At 33.3% G+C, this 15,916-nt stretch overlaps 1 protein-coding gene across 3 annotated transcripts in view; it reads left to right on the top strand.

Annotated features, from left to right (window-relative positions):
* LOC145258119 (PP2C-like domain-containing protein CG9801) overlaps positions 1-15,916 on the top strand; it is a 372,863-nt gene that overhangs the window by 223,257 nt on the left and 133,690 nt on the right. For all 3 annotated transcript variants that reach the window (XM_080115863.1, XM_080115861.1, XM_080115862.1), the window contains one exon: positions 11,889-12,008. In XM_080115863.1, coding sequence (XP_079971989.1) covers positions 11,889-12,008 — 120 coding nt within the window. The remainder of the gene's footprint in view (positions 1-11,888; positions 12,009-15,916) is intronic.

The following is a 15,916-nucleotide window of genomic DNA, read 5'->3' as shown; positions in this document are numbered from 1 at the left end:
TCACTACATCCCAGGCAACACCAGTTAGGTATTGTTAGTTTATTATAGTTTTTAAAACTTTATCAGTAGATAAAGCATGACAGTTTAGTTTAGGCCTCTTGATTCCTTGGGGAACATACGGCTGCAATGATGCTCCTTCAACGGACCTGGTTCTAGCTGATCCTCTTAAGTTCAACCTATGTCATTTTGGCAGCCCTGGTCTCAGCCTCAATGCTTCTTTTCCATGTCTGCCTCGGGCGACCAATTTTACGCTTGCCTTGTGGGTTCTATTCAAGGGCCTGCCTGGTAATGTTGGATGCGATGCAGGCTTCCGCAAGGTGTGGCCAATCGAGTTCCATTTTTGTTTTTTGATTTCTACCTCCATTGGAGTTTGGTTGGTTTTGCCCCACAGTTGTTCATTGAAGATGGAGTCTCTGGTCATCTGATGTTTAGGACGTTTCTGAAACATTTGTTGGTGAATGTCTGGAGTTTGTGGGTGTTGGTCTAGACACGCCTTAAGCATCTTAAGACCAATCTGGAGAACAACAGCCCTCTCACTCCGAAATAAGACCCGAATTTTCACCACTAATGTGAAGTCGGTTCTACTCTATGGCTCAGAAACGTGGAGAGCATGAAAACATTCATGGAATTTCCACGTTTGTGCTTGTCTAAATAATAGTGAATAGAATTGCCACTTGAAATATCCGCCAGTGAAACAGTGATTATCTTTATTTATTGTGTGAGCACTTAGACATAGAAGAATTTGATGAAGTGGATGCCCTGGCGTCCATTTTGAAACTGATGCGTGGGTGTCAGTGAAAGCATGTTACATTATTTTGACTTGAATCTTGTTTGAATGATCTCTGTACCACCGGAAACGATTTCGATTATCAATTGAGGATATTCATTGATCTGGAATGGTTACCACTTAAGAGATAAACGTCACTTGGAGGCTTGATTCGATCCAGACAACCTTTTAACAAATGCGTTCTTTCATGCGCTTTTGTGTGATGGGGTGGTGGTGGTGCTTCAAACTATACTGATGACTGGTGTGAGTTCTCAAATATTTATTTTTTTTTTACTTTAGAGTTCCTACCATTTAGCAGGACTGAAAATCCATTCAAGGTTTAATAAGATGGATGTATTGACATGGTGGTGATCTCCTCCTCCTCCTCCTCCTCCTCCTCCTCCAGATACCGTCTTTTTTTTTTTTTTTTTCGTTTATTCACCCCAAACAAGGTACAGTTCCACTAAGTCATAAGCGGCTACCAATAAGGGCCAGATTTACCGGGATACTATGTGATACTATATGATGCTACCAACCGCACCTTTGTAACTAGAGAAACCAAGCCAATTACAGTCTTTAGTTCTTGTGGAATTGATACCACATGCTGGACACAATATTCAGTAACAATAAAATAGCTGTTTCTTGGCCTTTTGGCCAGAAACAAAGTGTAGTATCTGTTCTGATGCTACACTTCACCTTTTCTGGCCTTGATCAGTGGAAGAGTGGAGGAGAAATCCTTCTAGACTGAGGCAATTGTTGTTTTTGTTCCTATCCAGAGTGCCCCTTTTTGGGGAGCTGGATTTTTTCCCCGCATTAAAAACTGACCTTGTGTCTAACTCTGCCCTCGTGGGGAAGCAAAGTAAATAAGAACAATACAAGAAAAGTAATGACAAAAAAAAAAAAAAAAAAAAATTCCTCCTTAATTCCAGTTGATGAGAAAATTTTATCTCAAAAAAAAAAAAAAAAAATAATAATCGCTTCAATATCTGCAGACGATATGTAACGAGGTCATCGTCATGCCGGATGACCCAGAAATGGTACTGTGCGTGCATGTCTGTACCGCCAACTTGGGAGTGTTTCAGTGTGCTTACAGGCATTGCAGAACAATGTCACAGTGTACTAATTTGTATGCATGTTAAAAGATTTTTTTTTTTTTTTTTTAATCACGTTCATCCCTAACAAGACATATTGCCACTTGGACATAAGTGGCTACTTTTTGGGATCCTGCCTAGGAAAGATTAACAAGATGTTGGTTTACGTTACATTTAAACTTCTGTATATCAGTACAGTCAAGGAAGCAGGTAGCAGGAGGGGAGTTCCAAAGTTTAGTTGTTCGAGAGAAGAAACTATTAGAGTAGAAAGCTTTCTGGCGTTTTGAGACTCCAACAGTTAAGGGGTGTGATTTTGTTGCTAATGAGGTGATACAAAAGTTGTTTTGTTTTTTCATCATTCCTATACTATTATCAAAACAGGTTGCTGTTGTTCAAATCAATAATATATTTTGAAATACTATATATATCATAGAGAGAAAAAAGCCCCAAAACAGATCGTTGTTTCTCTAATTTGCATAATTATTTTTTGAAGAGTTCATGATAAATTAATGTTTGGTATTATTCATTTGTAATTTTATTACCCTATTTTCTACCTGTATATGTAATAGTTTTATCGATATTAACGGTAATTAAAGTGATTTAATTAAAAAGTAGAGGTAATAATCAAGAGGAAAAAGCCACAAGGGGATAAAAGGGTTAATGAAATAAAATGATTTTCAATTGAGAAAGGTTGATTGGATGGATCCAGCTCAAATTACTTGTGGGCATACTTCATTATAAGAATCTGTTGGCATTAGATTTGAAGACAATGTAATTTGTAGGGAAGCAGTTTTGTGGCAATGTGTTACAAATGTGAAGCCATTTTGAAGAATCTCTGTTTGAGAAAATTGCATATGATGCTAAGCACATGGAGGAAGAAAGAGACCCCCCCCCTCCCTTAAAAAATTTTTTTTTTTTATTTTAGTAAAAAACGATTTTTTTTTCTGTGAATGTCTTATAAGAAGGAACCAGAGAGTGGAGCTCAGTCGAGTACCTTTAGTGGATATAATGATTTGAATATTTTTCACACTCCTAAACTAATGAGTTGGCCTTCAATTTAACGTAGACTTTCTTCCTCTCTTCCTTTCTAGCAACTTTTTTCTGTTTTCTGAATGTGATTATGGCTTCCTGGTGGGTTGGAAAAGTTGAACAGGAAATTGGGAGCTAATTTGATCCATCATATTCTTTTTTTTTTTTTTTTTTTTTAATCCTCTTCCAAAAAAGAAAAAAAAAAAAAACAATTACACAAAAATAAAATAATAAAATTCGTATGAGATAATTAAAAACACATTAAATCCCTTTTGAAGTGAATATAAATTGTTAAAAAAATGTATCTATTGATGAGCTGCCTTTAATTATTGATTTTTGATCGCTTTCATCTTGTGATGCAAGAGATTTAATTGATTTGTGTTCGGCAGATGACGGACATTTTTATGGAACAGAGCCCAGTTTATGTCAACGACAAAACGATTGATTAACGCAATGTCAATATTAAGAACTTGCAGGTTCTTTTAAAGTCATGTGATGTTTAAAACTTATTTCTTCAAAGAGATTAAAGCAGATTTTATATTAATTGTATATACCTGGTGTTGCTTGCACTGTTATTAGTCAGGTATTCTCCTGCTGCAACCCCAAGCGGAGGAACCCCCCCCCCTTCCCCCAAAATGGGGCCACCTGTACGCCATGGGTGACGACCCATGATGCTCCTTATTTCAGCTAGACAAGAGGTCGGAATGGTTTCATCTGATCAATTGACTGGTCACGTCATGCTCGACTGAACAGTCTCTAGTTCTGGTGGAATTGATATGACATGCTAGACTCGATATTCAGTAACAACAGAAGAAAAGGAGTAACGACAACAAAAAATCCTCCTTTATGAAAAAAAATCTTATCTCGAAATAATCATTTAATAATCATATGCCCGATGAGGCAAACGTCATGCCGACTGATCCAAGCTTATATCTTTCCATCATCAACGTTCTGATTCCCATCTGGCTTTAATTAAAATGAATGACTCTCATCTTGGGGAGGCTTCAAGTTTTGACAAGCCTCTGGGCTTGACCTTTACTCCTGATCTAAAATGGAATACGTACATCAAATCTGTTGCCAAGGTTGCTGGAAAAATTATGGGATCCTTCTATCGATCCAGTAGATATTTCTCTGCTGATGCAATACTTTACCTGAATAAGAACCAGGTACATCCAAGGATGGAGTATTGCTGTCACATCTGGACAGGAGCTGCTAGGAAGACCTTATTTTGCCTTGACAGAGTTCAAAATAGACTTTGTACCCTTTTCTCTTCTCTACAACCTCTTTCTCACAGAAGAGATGTTGTGAGCCTGTCTCTGCTTTATCGTTATTTTCATGGCAAGTGCTCATCTGAGCTCCAATCTATGGTCCCCCCTCACCAAACTTTTATGAGAAACACTTGTTTGGCTGAAACCACTATCAATAATTTCTCACACTCTTTATCTGTGTCTAAACCTATAACGTAGGTTCCATGAACAAAGCTTTTTTCTTAGAACTGCACACCTGTAGAACTATCTTCCTTTTACCTGCTTTCCAGTTGACTACAGTATGGCTGTCTTCAAGTCCAATGTAAACAAGTTCTTAATCCAATTTTATCAAATTTACACGTCTAACGATTACTATGTTATTGTCTTTTTGACCACTGTACATTCTTTAATCCTTATCCTCGAGTGGCCTCTTGGTCTTGACAAGTGAAGATTCCCTTGTAAACAAAAATAAAAAATGTAAAAATCCAGAAATGGTACTGCATGTCTGAGACTGGACTGCTATCTGGTGTTGATCCGCCTACAATATTATTTAATCTGGTTCTTTTAAAAATCAGAACCTTACTTCTCTATTTTTTTCCAATTAGATACTGAAAAGTGGCGGCTGATAGTCAATTGTGTTGGCAATACAAAGATTATGAATACCAAAGAGTAATGTTTTGCTAGGAGAAGAAATGTTGTGAGCCTGTCTCTGCTCTATCGTTATTTTTATGGCAAGTGCTCGTCTGAGCTCCAATCAGTGGTTCCCTCTTGCCAAACTTTCACAAAAAAACACTCGACTAGCTGCAACTATTATCAACAATTTCCCCCACTTTCTATCTGTATGTATTTAAACTCAGACTCCATGAACAAAGTTTCTTTCCTAAAACTTCCCGCCTGTGAAGCATTGTTCTACTGACCTGCTTCCCATCTGATTACAATATGGTAGCCTTCAAGTCCAATGTAAACAAGTTTTTATTGAGCTGACCCCTTAAATAATCCAAATTATACCCAATCTACACCATTAACGATTGCTAAACTACCACCATACATTCATTAATCTCCTATTCTCGAGTGGCCTTCAGGCCTTGATAAGTAAAAAAAAAAAATGATAAGCTTCCCATTCTCACTAGGATTTTCTTGTGAATCGTCGCTCTCAACCACTCTTTTAAAGAAGAGACTTTGCTGGTTTGGCCACACTGCATTGCCGCAACATAGGAGAATTCATGAACAAAGGAATAGCTTCAAAACCATGCTAAGGTTAGCAAAGGAATCTGGGAGGCTAACTCAAGCCATGGTTACACATTATTAAAGCTGACGTCAAACCTAGCTCGTCCACAGGTCTACACTGTTCATTGCTGGTCGCAGGACTGGCTGCCCATTGCTTTTTTGGTACTAGTCTATACACATTGGTTCTATTTGTTTATTCTGAGTATTTCAGAAAAATCCATGCACTAATTTTTTAAATATACATGAATAATTGTAATTTTTTTCCGTTCCTTATATTATGGCCGATACTGTATATATATATAATTATTACTACTACCTACCTTATTACTATGTATATATTAGTTATTATTTATGATTAACAGTTCCCATATTGTGTCAAATTCTATACTATGGCTGCTTAGTAGTTGATTGTCACCCGACATATGATGTGCTGCTTCTTGAGTTGTCTTGCTCTCCGCCTGTCTATAATTTTTTACTTCGTCCCATAACAGTAGATGCTTTCCCTTTTCCCTTCATATATGGTCAGCCATACCCGAACTTTTCAATATCTCCACGTATTACGGCTTTTCAGTGTTTTTCTAAATTTACTTTTAATGGACGACAATCCTCACCCTTGTATAGTTTTTCACATTTGCATGGAATATCCCACATTAGTCTTGATTCTTTCCGACGGGTTTTTTTTACATGTACAAGACATTTCCAGGGGGTCAAGTCACTCCTGAATACTGTCCCGATAGCATACGGATTACATATTCTGTGAATTTTTTCACATCGGCTCTTCGTGTATGGTATACTAACTGTGATGATGTTTGGGATGGTGTTTTTTTGATGTTTGATCCAAATTTCTTGAAGCTGATATCATGCTTTCTGGATGGTCGTTTTGGCGGAGGGTTTCTCTTAACTTGTCCATTACCTCTTTATATGCATTGCTGTTACTGCATATTGCTTTTGTTCGGCGTTGTAGGCAATGGGTGATTCCTTTCTTTACATTATATGAATGGTAGGAGCTGAAATTTAGATACTGTCCAGTGAAAATTGTCTTTCGATATAGAGATGACATAAACCCTTAATCAGTGTGAGTTATCAGCAAATCTAGGAACGATAACTCATGTTCCTTTTCCAGTGTGATTTGTATCGATGAACGGATAGAATTGACAAGAATGTATAAGGTTAGAAAACATTGATGGGTTAAAATTAAACTGTGGCAGAGATGAAAGAGAGATAAAAAAAAAAAAAAAATCCACTAATGATGTTTGTATATTTTTGAGATGAGGTTTGATAATTATTTTTTTGCTAATTATTATTTGGATTGTTTGGAGTATTGTTCTTATATTGTTTTTGTTTTTGTTTTTGTTTTTTTTCATAACATTTCGGTTGATGTAACCTCCGACCGTCTTCAGGTGCATTCACACTGGATTGGAGAATGGTGAAAAAATAGCGCCAAGCCTATCTCTTTTTTTTTTTTTTTTTTAATAAATCCGGCTACATTCGTTTTTTATTTTATTTTATTTTATTTATATGATGCTTGTAGATTTTTGAGATGAGGCTTGATAATTTTTTTTATTATTTGGATTGTTTGGACTATTGTTCTCATCTTGGTTGCTTATTTCTACTAATCTTTCAAAATTTAGTTGATCTGTCACTACTGATCACATTTTCTTAGCTAAATGCACGGATTGAATGAACACAATTTATTTTAAATGCATTCCAATATCTTTATATGAGGCTCTCTCTGCTGGTGGGTGTGTTAGGCTTAAGTTTGAAATAGCATTTTAATTGGTCTGTCATTATTTAGTTTGAAAAATAACATCTTAATTGGTCTGTCATTATTTTGTTTGGAATAGCATTTTAACTGGTCTGTCAATATTTAGTTTGAAAAATATCATTTTAATTCGTCTGTCATTATTTAGTTTGAAATAGTATTTTAATTCACCTGTCATTATTTAGTTTGAAATAGCATTTTAATTGGTCTGTCATTATTTAGTTTGAAATAGCATTTTAATTGGTCTGTCATTATTTAGTTTGAAAAATATCATTTTAATTCGTCTGTCATTATTTAGTTTGAAAAATAACATCTTAATTGGTCTGTCATTATTTTGTTTGAAATAGCATTTTAATTGGTCTGTCAATATTTAGTTTGAAAAATATCATTTTAATTCGTCTGTCATTATTTAGTTTGAAATAGTATTTTAATTCACCTGTCATTATTTAGTTTGAAATAGCATTTTAATTGGTCTGTCAATATTTAGTTTGAAAAATATCATTTTAATTGGTCTGTCATTATTTAGTTTGAAAAATATCATTTTAATTGGTCTGTCATTATTTAGTTTGAAATAGCATTTTAATTGGTCTGTCATTATTTAGTTTGAAATAGCATTTTAATTGGTCTGTCATTATTTAGTTTGAAATATCATTTTAATTCGTCTGTCATTATTTAGTTTGAAATAGTATTTTAATTGGTCGGTCATTATTTAGTTTGAAATAGCATTTTAATTGGTCTGTCATTATTTAGTTTGAAAAATATCATTTTAATTGGTCTGTCATTATTTAGTTTGAAATAGCATTTTAATTGGTCTGTCATTATTTAGTTTGAAATAGCATTTTAATTGGTCTGTCATTATTTAGTTTGAAATAGCATTTTAATTGGTCTGTCATTATTTAGTTTGAAATAGCATTTTAATTGCTCTGTCATTATTTAGTTTGAAATAGCATTTTAATTGGTCTGTCATTATTTAGTTTGAAATAGCATTTTAATTGGTCTGCCATTATTTAGTTTTAAATAGCATTTTAATTGGTCTGCCATTATTTAGTTTGAAATAGCATTTTAATTGGTCTGTCATTATTTAGTTTGAAATAGCATTTTAATTGGTCTGTCATTATTTAGTTTGAAATAGCATTTTAATTGGTCTGTCATTATTTAGTTTGAAATAGCATTTTAATTGCTCTGTCATTATTTAGTTTGAAATAGCATTTTAATTGGTCTGCCATTATTTAGTTTTAAATAGCATTTTAATTGGTCTGTCATTATTTAGTTTGAAATAGCATTTTAATTGGTCTGTCATTATTTAGTTTGAAATAGCATTTTAATTGGTCTGCCATTATTTAGTTTGAAATAGCATTTTAATTGGTCTGTCATTATTTAGTTTGAAATAGCATTTTAATTGGTCTTCCATTATTTAGTTTGAAATATTATCTTCACTGGTTTCTACACGTACTCTGAAATCTCCTTTTCATCAAAACGCTAAACAGATTGAATAGACTCATCTTGAGAACATCCGTTCTTATTTTTCATACGTCGACGTTTCATGCTATTAATGTACGCATTTGAAATGAACATGTCCGTTAAAATGAGTAGCCATTCGTAGCTATTTGGTTCTTGAAGAAAACTTTCTGATTTTTTTGTTCTTATATATCCATAAGAATCTAAAAAAAACTTGGGGAAAAGGAAAAAAAAAAAAACAGGTAATGCCTACTAAAATCCTCTAAACCTTATCAGATCTTATAAGATATAAATCGAAATGGATGCAAGCAATTTAATACTCGAGTATGTTATAGTAGTGTGTGTGTGTGTGTGTGTGTGTGTGTGTGTGTGTGAGGGGGAGGGAGGGCTAAGTGTGTGTGTGTGTAAGACAGCTGTGTTTGTATGCATGTATTTGTGCTTGTGTATTATTTTTTTGTATGTATATGTATTCATGTTTTATCTGTGTATGTGTGTGTATATATATATATATATATATATATATATATATATATATACACACACACACACACCCACACACTGATTCACGAAAGCATAGAATATTTTGAGAATAGCCGTATACAATGCAGTGCTTACAAACGATTTTGATGAATAGGGTTCAGCACCGGGATCCACAAAGTCACCACATGTGAAAAATATGTAGAAAATTATGCCTATTTCTTGCTGGTCTCCAAAACTATTTGCGCATATGTGCAAAACCTGTCTTGCACCCCAATAATGAAACTGCAAGTTAAACGGATCAGGGGTGCCAATTCTGCGGCAAAATCTATCAGTTTGGCTGGCCTGAAGAGCCACTTGCAAACACATCCAATTAAAAAAGGGAGTAGTGGGAGAAAGAAGACATGAAATTAAGGAGATGGTCACACTTGAAACCAAGATGACGGCCACCTTATATGACAATTAAACCACACAGAAATTTTTGTGTTTCATCCTCATGAGAATTCGTCTGACTATTGCATGGAATTTGTGTTACTACTCGTTTTTATGTACACATGGTGTTAATTTTGCTAGTTGACCAATTGGATTCTTTATTATTTCTGTTTTGATTTACAAGCAGTCACTGGTCACGCTTTTACTAGGCAAAGGTTCGCTTTACCTGTAATTTATCTCTTTGTTTATTTTTGGAGAAATATCCATCTTTCTTTTTCTAGTAAAGGTGACCTACTTTTAATTTGGATGTGTTTAGATATATCTGCTTATATTTTTGTTTGTTATAATTATTGTTATTATTATATATACTATATACATTTTTTTTTCGGGGTTATCCTAAAAAATTATTTTATATATGCATAAGTTCATTATTTCACTTTTGCAGTTTATTAAATTTGGAGGATGTTTAAACTTTAGGATAGCGAATTACTCATTCAGACATAGTTTACACGGGTCCTAAATTCCTACACGTACTAGCTTTTTGTATCATTTTCCCTTCAACTGTCAGCGAGCATCCACTTTCTTTATGCTCCCAGTAATGGTTTGCTAGTGCTGTTTTTATTCAGCATTTTTGTTGTTGAATGTACTTTTGCGGTCGTAAAATCTGGTTTTAAAATCTGGTGGGGGATCATATTTACAGCTAAATAATTCTTGTTAGTGGAGTTTTCTTTAGCACATATTGTGGCACAGTAAACAATGCTTTTGATTAGACATTTATTTTGTAGTGGAGTGCGTGTGCAAGCTCTACTGTTATAATTTTTCTGTTCGTTGTTAACGTTTGTATTTTTATTACTGTCTGAGGAGTCGTTACTATTTTTGTTCTTCGTGTTATTTTTGTTGTTATGTTGGCCACTTTCCTTAGTAAGTTGTTAATTTTTCCCTGATGTTCTCACTTAATATTTTATTATGTGCTTTAATTATAATCTCAAAATTTTTGCAGCAGCTATAGGACAGTTTAAGATTATTTTGCTAAAGATTTTGGGTAAGAGTTTTGTTACAGGAAAGTATTTTTCAATGTAATTTAGGAATTTCTTGTCAAGTTTGGTTTTTAGCATCTGATTATAGGGTGGTGGCGTATACCAGATTATATTTCTTTTTCTTCTATTTTAAGTCTTATAACTATTAGTGTCCTGTTGTTTACATTTACATTCAGTATTATGTTACCTCCACCATATATATATATATATATATATATATATATATATATATATATATATATATAGATCTTGATGATCTCTTTCTGGAATGAAACAAGCATTTGTGTGTAGCTTACTTCCCATAATTATGTTTTCATACTACTGTTACTACTACTACTACTACTATATATTTATATACATTTAACACATCTCTATAATCGATTCTGAATGTCATTATCAATATTCCTTGAGCCATCCCACCTCTGACTTAGTAACTGTCATGCAGGTCACGGTTTGAAAGTAATGCATAAGCCTTGAAGCGGGGTGAACCACATGATTGTGTAGCATGCACTATTATGAAGTGGTAAAATAACTTAGAAACTGACAATAGTTACGCCTTTCTTTCTCTCCTTTTCCCTTTCTTTATTTTTCTATTTTTCTCTCTCTATCAATCTCACCCACTCTCTCACTTTCTTTTTCTCTAACACATTCTTCTCAAATCCCTCTCTTTCCACATTGTAAGTTTTGACACCTTTAACTTCATCTTTCATCTCTCAACCTTTTCTCTCAATTGTTAGTTGTTACCTACCTTAGGCATTAAAATCTTTGATACCACACAGCGTTTTATAAAAATCAAACCACATTCGTTTAACCGGCTCATTAGATGTATTAAACTTTAATTTGTCACGAGTCGAGTCGAGAGTGTAATGCGACATGATTTTTACCTAGAAATTAAAAATTTATAGAAATATTTTTACCTAGAAATTAAAAATTTATAGAAATATTTTTGCATCTCAAATTCTATAGTAAACAAGAATATTTTATTTATTTTAATTAATTTATTTATTTTTATTTGTTTTTTGTTTTTTGTTTTTTTTTTTGTTTTTATTCTTGTGCACCAGTCCAGATGTGGCAAATATACTCCATGCACGGACGAATTGTAGCTTTGTAAAGATATAGGATGCTCTCATGTATGAGTAATTTTCTAGCATGGTAGAGGGAGCCCACCTTCTCTGCAGAAGCCTTAGCAATGCTGGCAGTGTTTGTTATCTAATTCTATATTTCAATTAAATACCAGATTATTTTCATTTGACTTTCTTTTAGTGTTAATGTTGTTGAGTTTGTAAAAAAAAAAAAAAAAAAAAGTAATAATTCTTGGTTTGACTTAATTTTTAAGGAAACTGCTTTGCTTTGTCTTTCTAGATGGTAATGAAACATTCCACAAGATTGCAGGTGCCCATTCTTGGAACCATAAAGACCAGAGAGCATATGGGCTTTGCATCTCTTTATACGATCAGCATCCAATTTATGGAAAAATGTCAGGTGAGTTTATTTTCATTTAGCACTAACATTGCTTTTGATCCACCTAGAACTCCAGTTGAAAAATAACTTGTAAGAATCAATTGATTTCATTACTGTTTTTTTTTTTTTAAATAAAATTTCTATTACTTTTTATACAACTTTAATAGTTTAATTTGGAAGTATAATCCATAAAAAATAAAGAACCCACTTTTAAAAGAGAAATTACGAGTTTTTTTTATATTTTATTCGAAGTTTCGTGTTAGGGGTGTCAAAAATTCCCAAAAAATTCTGATACACCTAGGTGTATGAGTGTTTAACGTCCGAGGACGGGTTGATGTTGATATCTACACAATAGTGCTCAAAGGTCGATCCCCTCCTCGAGTTGAAATGTCATACAACATACTATGATTCGGACATTGTGATTGACAGAGGAAAATACAAAAGATTCCGATAAAATTTCTTTATCTATTGTATTGCATTATTGATGATGATTAAAAAAATGAACAATTTAGTTCTCCCATTCCCTCCACTAAACAGTCTCAATATTTTATCTCTCACTGCACAATTATTTCACTCCCAATGTAGCTATCGCTAGATGTTGCATTCCTATTATGTTATCTAGTATCTTCTTTTCTGATGAGAAGCATTAGACTTCGAAATACCATGGTATGAAGGGTTTTACTTATCCTACACCCCTAATTGATATAACACCCTTATTGAATAAACGAATAAATCTATATGTCTTAGTATATATTTTTATAGTGTCGTTTTTTATTTTATTGACATTCTATATAAGCTCTAATACAATTTGTTGAGCTTTGCATTTTCCCGATAAGAATCGATCTTATCTTTTAACTCTCCCATATATATATATATATATATATATATATATATATATATATATATATATATATATATATATATATATATACTAGCAAAAGTACCCGTCGTTGACTAGGTTCAAAAACAGCCTACAGAAAATGGACTCTGATTTATGAAAGTATGATAGGTTATCAAAAGGAAGGGTTGTAAATTTGGGTTGAATTTTAGGGTATCAAAACCAAAGCAAAATATGATGAAAGTAAAAATAAAATAGATATACCCCATAATTTATCATACCATACCTGTTCACACTGAAACACTTATAACAATATTCTGTGGATCTATATTAAAAAACTTTGTTAAACTTTGTGACATATTTCCATTCTATGGAGGTTAGGTGCGAACGAACACCTCATAATTTTATTATACCATATTTCTTTAAACTGAAACATAATTACGCAGATAGATATGAAAAGTCTTTATTAAAGTTTGTGCCTATTTCCATTCTATGAAGGCCAGGCGCGAATGCAGACCTCACAATTTTATTATATCATTCCTATTTAAGTTAAAACATACTTATCAAAGTATTCTTATGTACATCTATATCAAAAACACTTGTAAACGTTTTTTTTTAAATTTTTTATTTCCATACTTTGTGGACCAGGCGCGAACGCAGACCCCACAATTTTAATGAACCACCGTTCTGCCAGATCAAACATACCCATTCCTGTGTCTCGATACATCTTCTATCATTATATGTAATCAGTTTTTTAAAATAGTCAACCATATAGGAGCATATTCGTGACCACACACACACATATTCAGCTTTATATTATAGATATATATATATATAACTACTTCATTTAATCACATAAATTAATATACGAAAGTATAAATTTATGTGTAAACTTTAAGTATTTACTTCAAAAGTGCTCAATACGTTGGTAGAGCTAGGTAGTAAGTTATGAAATATATATGGCAATTAAGCTACACAGAATATTCCGCATTTCATCCTAGTATTCATCAGGCTTATGATCATCAGCCTGATGAATCCTAGGATGAAACGCGGAATATTCTGTGTAGCTTAATCGCCATATATATTTTATAACTTATTACTATATATATAAGTGAAAATGAGTATGTGCGTGAGGACACTTTTCAACCTATGTACTCAACGAATTTTTGGTCTACAGACTTGAAATTTGGCAAACAAATAAAAATCCATGATCACCAAATACCAATTTTTAAAATTTGACCCCTTAGCAGCCATTTCTTCTGGAGTAAAACCGATTAAAAAGTTTTTCACCTGTCTGAATACCATATGGTATTCAGACACGTGAAAAACTTTTTAATTGGTCAAATTTTAAAAATTGGTATTTGGTGATCATGGATTTTTATTTGTTTGTCAACTGCTTCACAAATGTGCATGTGCAGCTGTGAAACATGACAGCTTCTTTATGTTAAGAATAAGTAGGTTTGAAAACACATTATAAAGAACATGTTAAGCTAGCCTAATGGTTATCGTACTTGACTCACTGTCGTTAGGTTTTGGTTTTGATTTCAGTTTGAGTATTTTTTTTTTCTTACAAGAAATGAACTGTTTAGAAGAAAACATAATATTCACATGCACATGTCTCAGCGTCTGTGTTAATTAAAATATAATATATATGGGTATTTTATGACCAGGCAATGCCGGGCGGCCTGCTAGTATATATATATATATATATATATATATATATATATACACACACAACACACACTCTTAGCTGATATTTTAGAATTAGAATTTTCTAGTGCTTTTATTTAGCTGTTTGTTTTTAGTTTAAGCTCTAAATAAACACATGTGTAAGACATATAACAAGGAATATTCAGGTGTTTGCAAAAATAATTAAATAAATAAAATAAAATTATGATATTGTGTGTGTGTGTATATATATATATATGAGCAAATAGTTAATAAAACATGTTAAAAAACACTTTGAAACAGAGTTAAAAACATATTTAATCTGAAAAGGAAACACTTAATAAGTGGATAGTCCTTAATCCACGGAGTTTCGAAGAAATACTTTCCTTCTCATCAGTGTAGGAAATTAGCAAAATGCGGGATCGGATTTTGCATACAAAATTTTATTATTTTATATATGTATATATATCTCCAAAACCTCTGGCCTTGATGGAGGGGAGACAAAAACTTGTGGCTATGGTTTCAAATGATCTGAAATAACAGCAAGAGGAAACTTGATTTCAAATATTTCTCAAATGTTATATCTTTCCTCTTTTGGAAATAGAGTACGATTGTGAATATCTCCAGTATCAAATAAGCCTTATACACTGTGAAATTTAATTGATGTATGAAAACCAAAGAAGGGAGATATAACACATTAGAAATATTTGGAATCAAGTCTCCCTTTGCTGTTATTTCAGATCATTTGAAACCATAGCAGCAAGTTTTAGCCTCCCCTCCATCAAGGCCAGAGTTTTTTGGGGAAATATCAGATATTTTGTAATTCATATGGAAAACTAGGAAAACAAATGACTATGATTGAAATATTGGTAAAGGTGCAGTATGGTGTATTGTTGTCACATTGGGCTGATGCACCTGCTACTAGTCTCTCGCTCCTGAACAGGGTTCAAAAGAGAGTCGCCAACCTGATATGTCCTGAACTGTCATCCAAGCTTCAGCCTCTGTCCCATCAATGAAATGTTGCATCTCTCTGCCTGTTTTACAAGTATTTTAATGGTGGATGTTCTGATGAACTACAAGCTCTCGTACCCCATCGACATAAATACCCCTGACAAAATCGACAAGCAGCAAAGTCTCACCTCTCACAGTAGGGATCCTTAGATGTAAGAAGGCCTTCTACTCTAATAGTTTCTTCCTCAGAACTCCTAGACTTTGGAACTCCCTTCCGGGTTCATGTTTTTCCAACTGTACTAACATATAGAAGTTCAAATGTAATGTGAATAGGCATCTTGCTGCTCGACTCCCTACATAGTATCCCTGCAGTTACTGCCCCCGATAATAGCCCCCCTACATCAAAGTGGCACTGTCCCTTGTTTGGTGAAAATGGAATAGAAATTTAAAAAAAAAAAAAAATTAAGTCTCT

Source organism: Euprymna scolopes, chromosome 33 (genome assembly GCF_053919585.1).
Source record: "Euprymna scolopes isolate OS-2025 chromosome 33, ASM5391958v1, whole genome shotgun sequence".
Classification (NCBI taxonomy): Eukaryota; Metazoa; Mollusca; class Cephalopoda; order Sepiida; family Sepiolidae; genus Euprymna; species Euprymna scolopes.
Note: the sequence above shows the minus strand (reverse complement) of the source record. Positions and strands in the feature narration are given on the sequence as shown.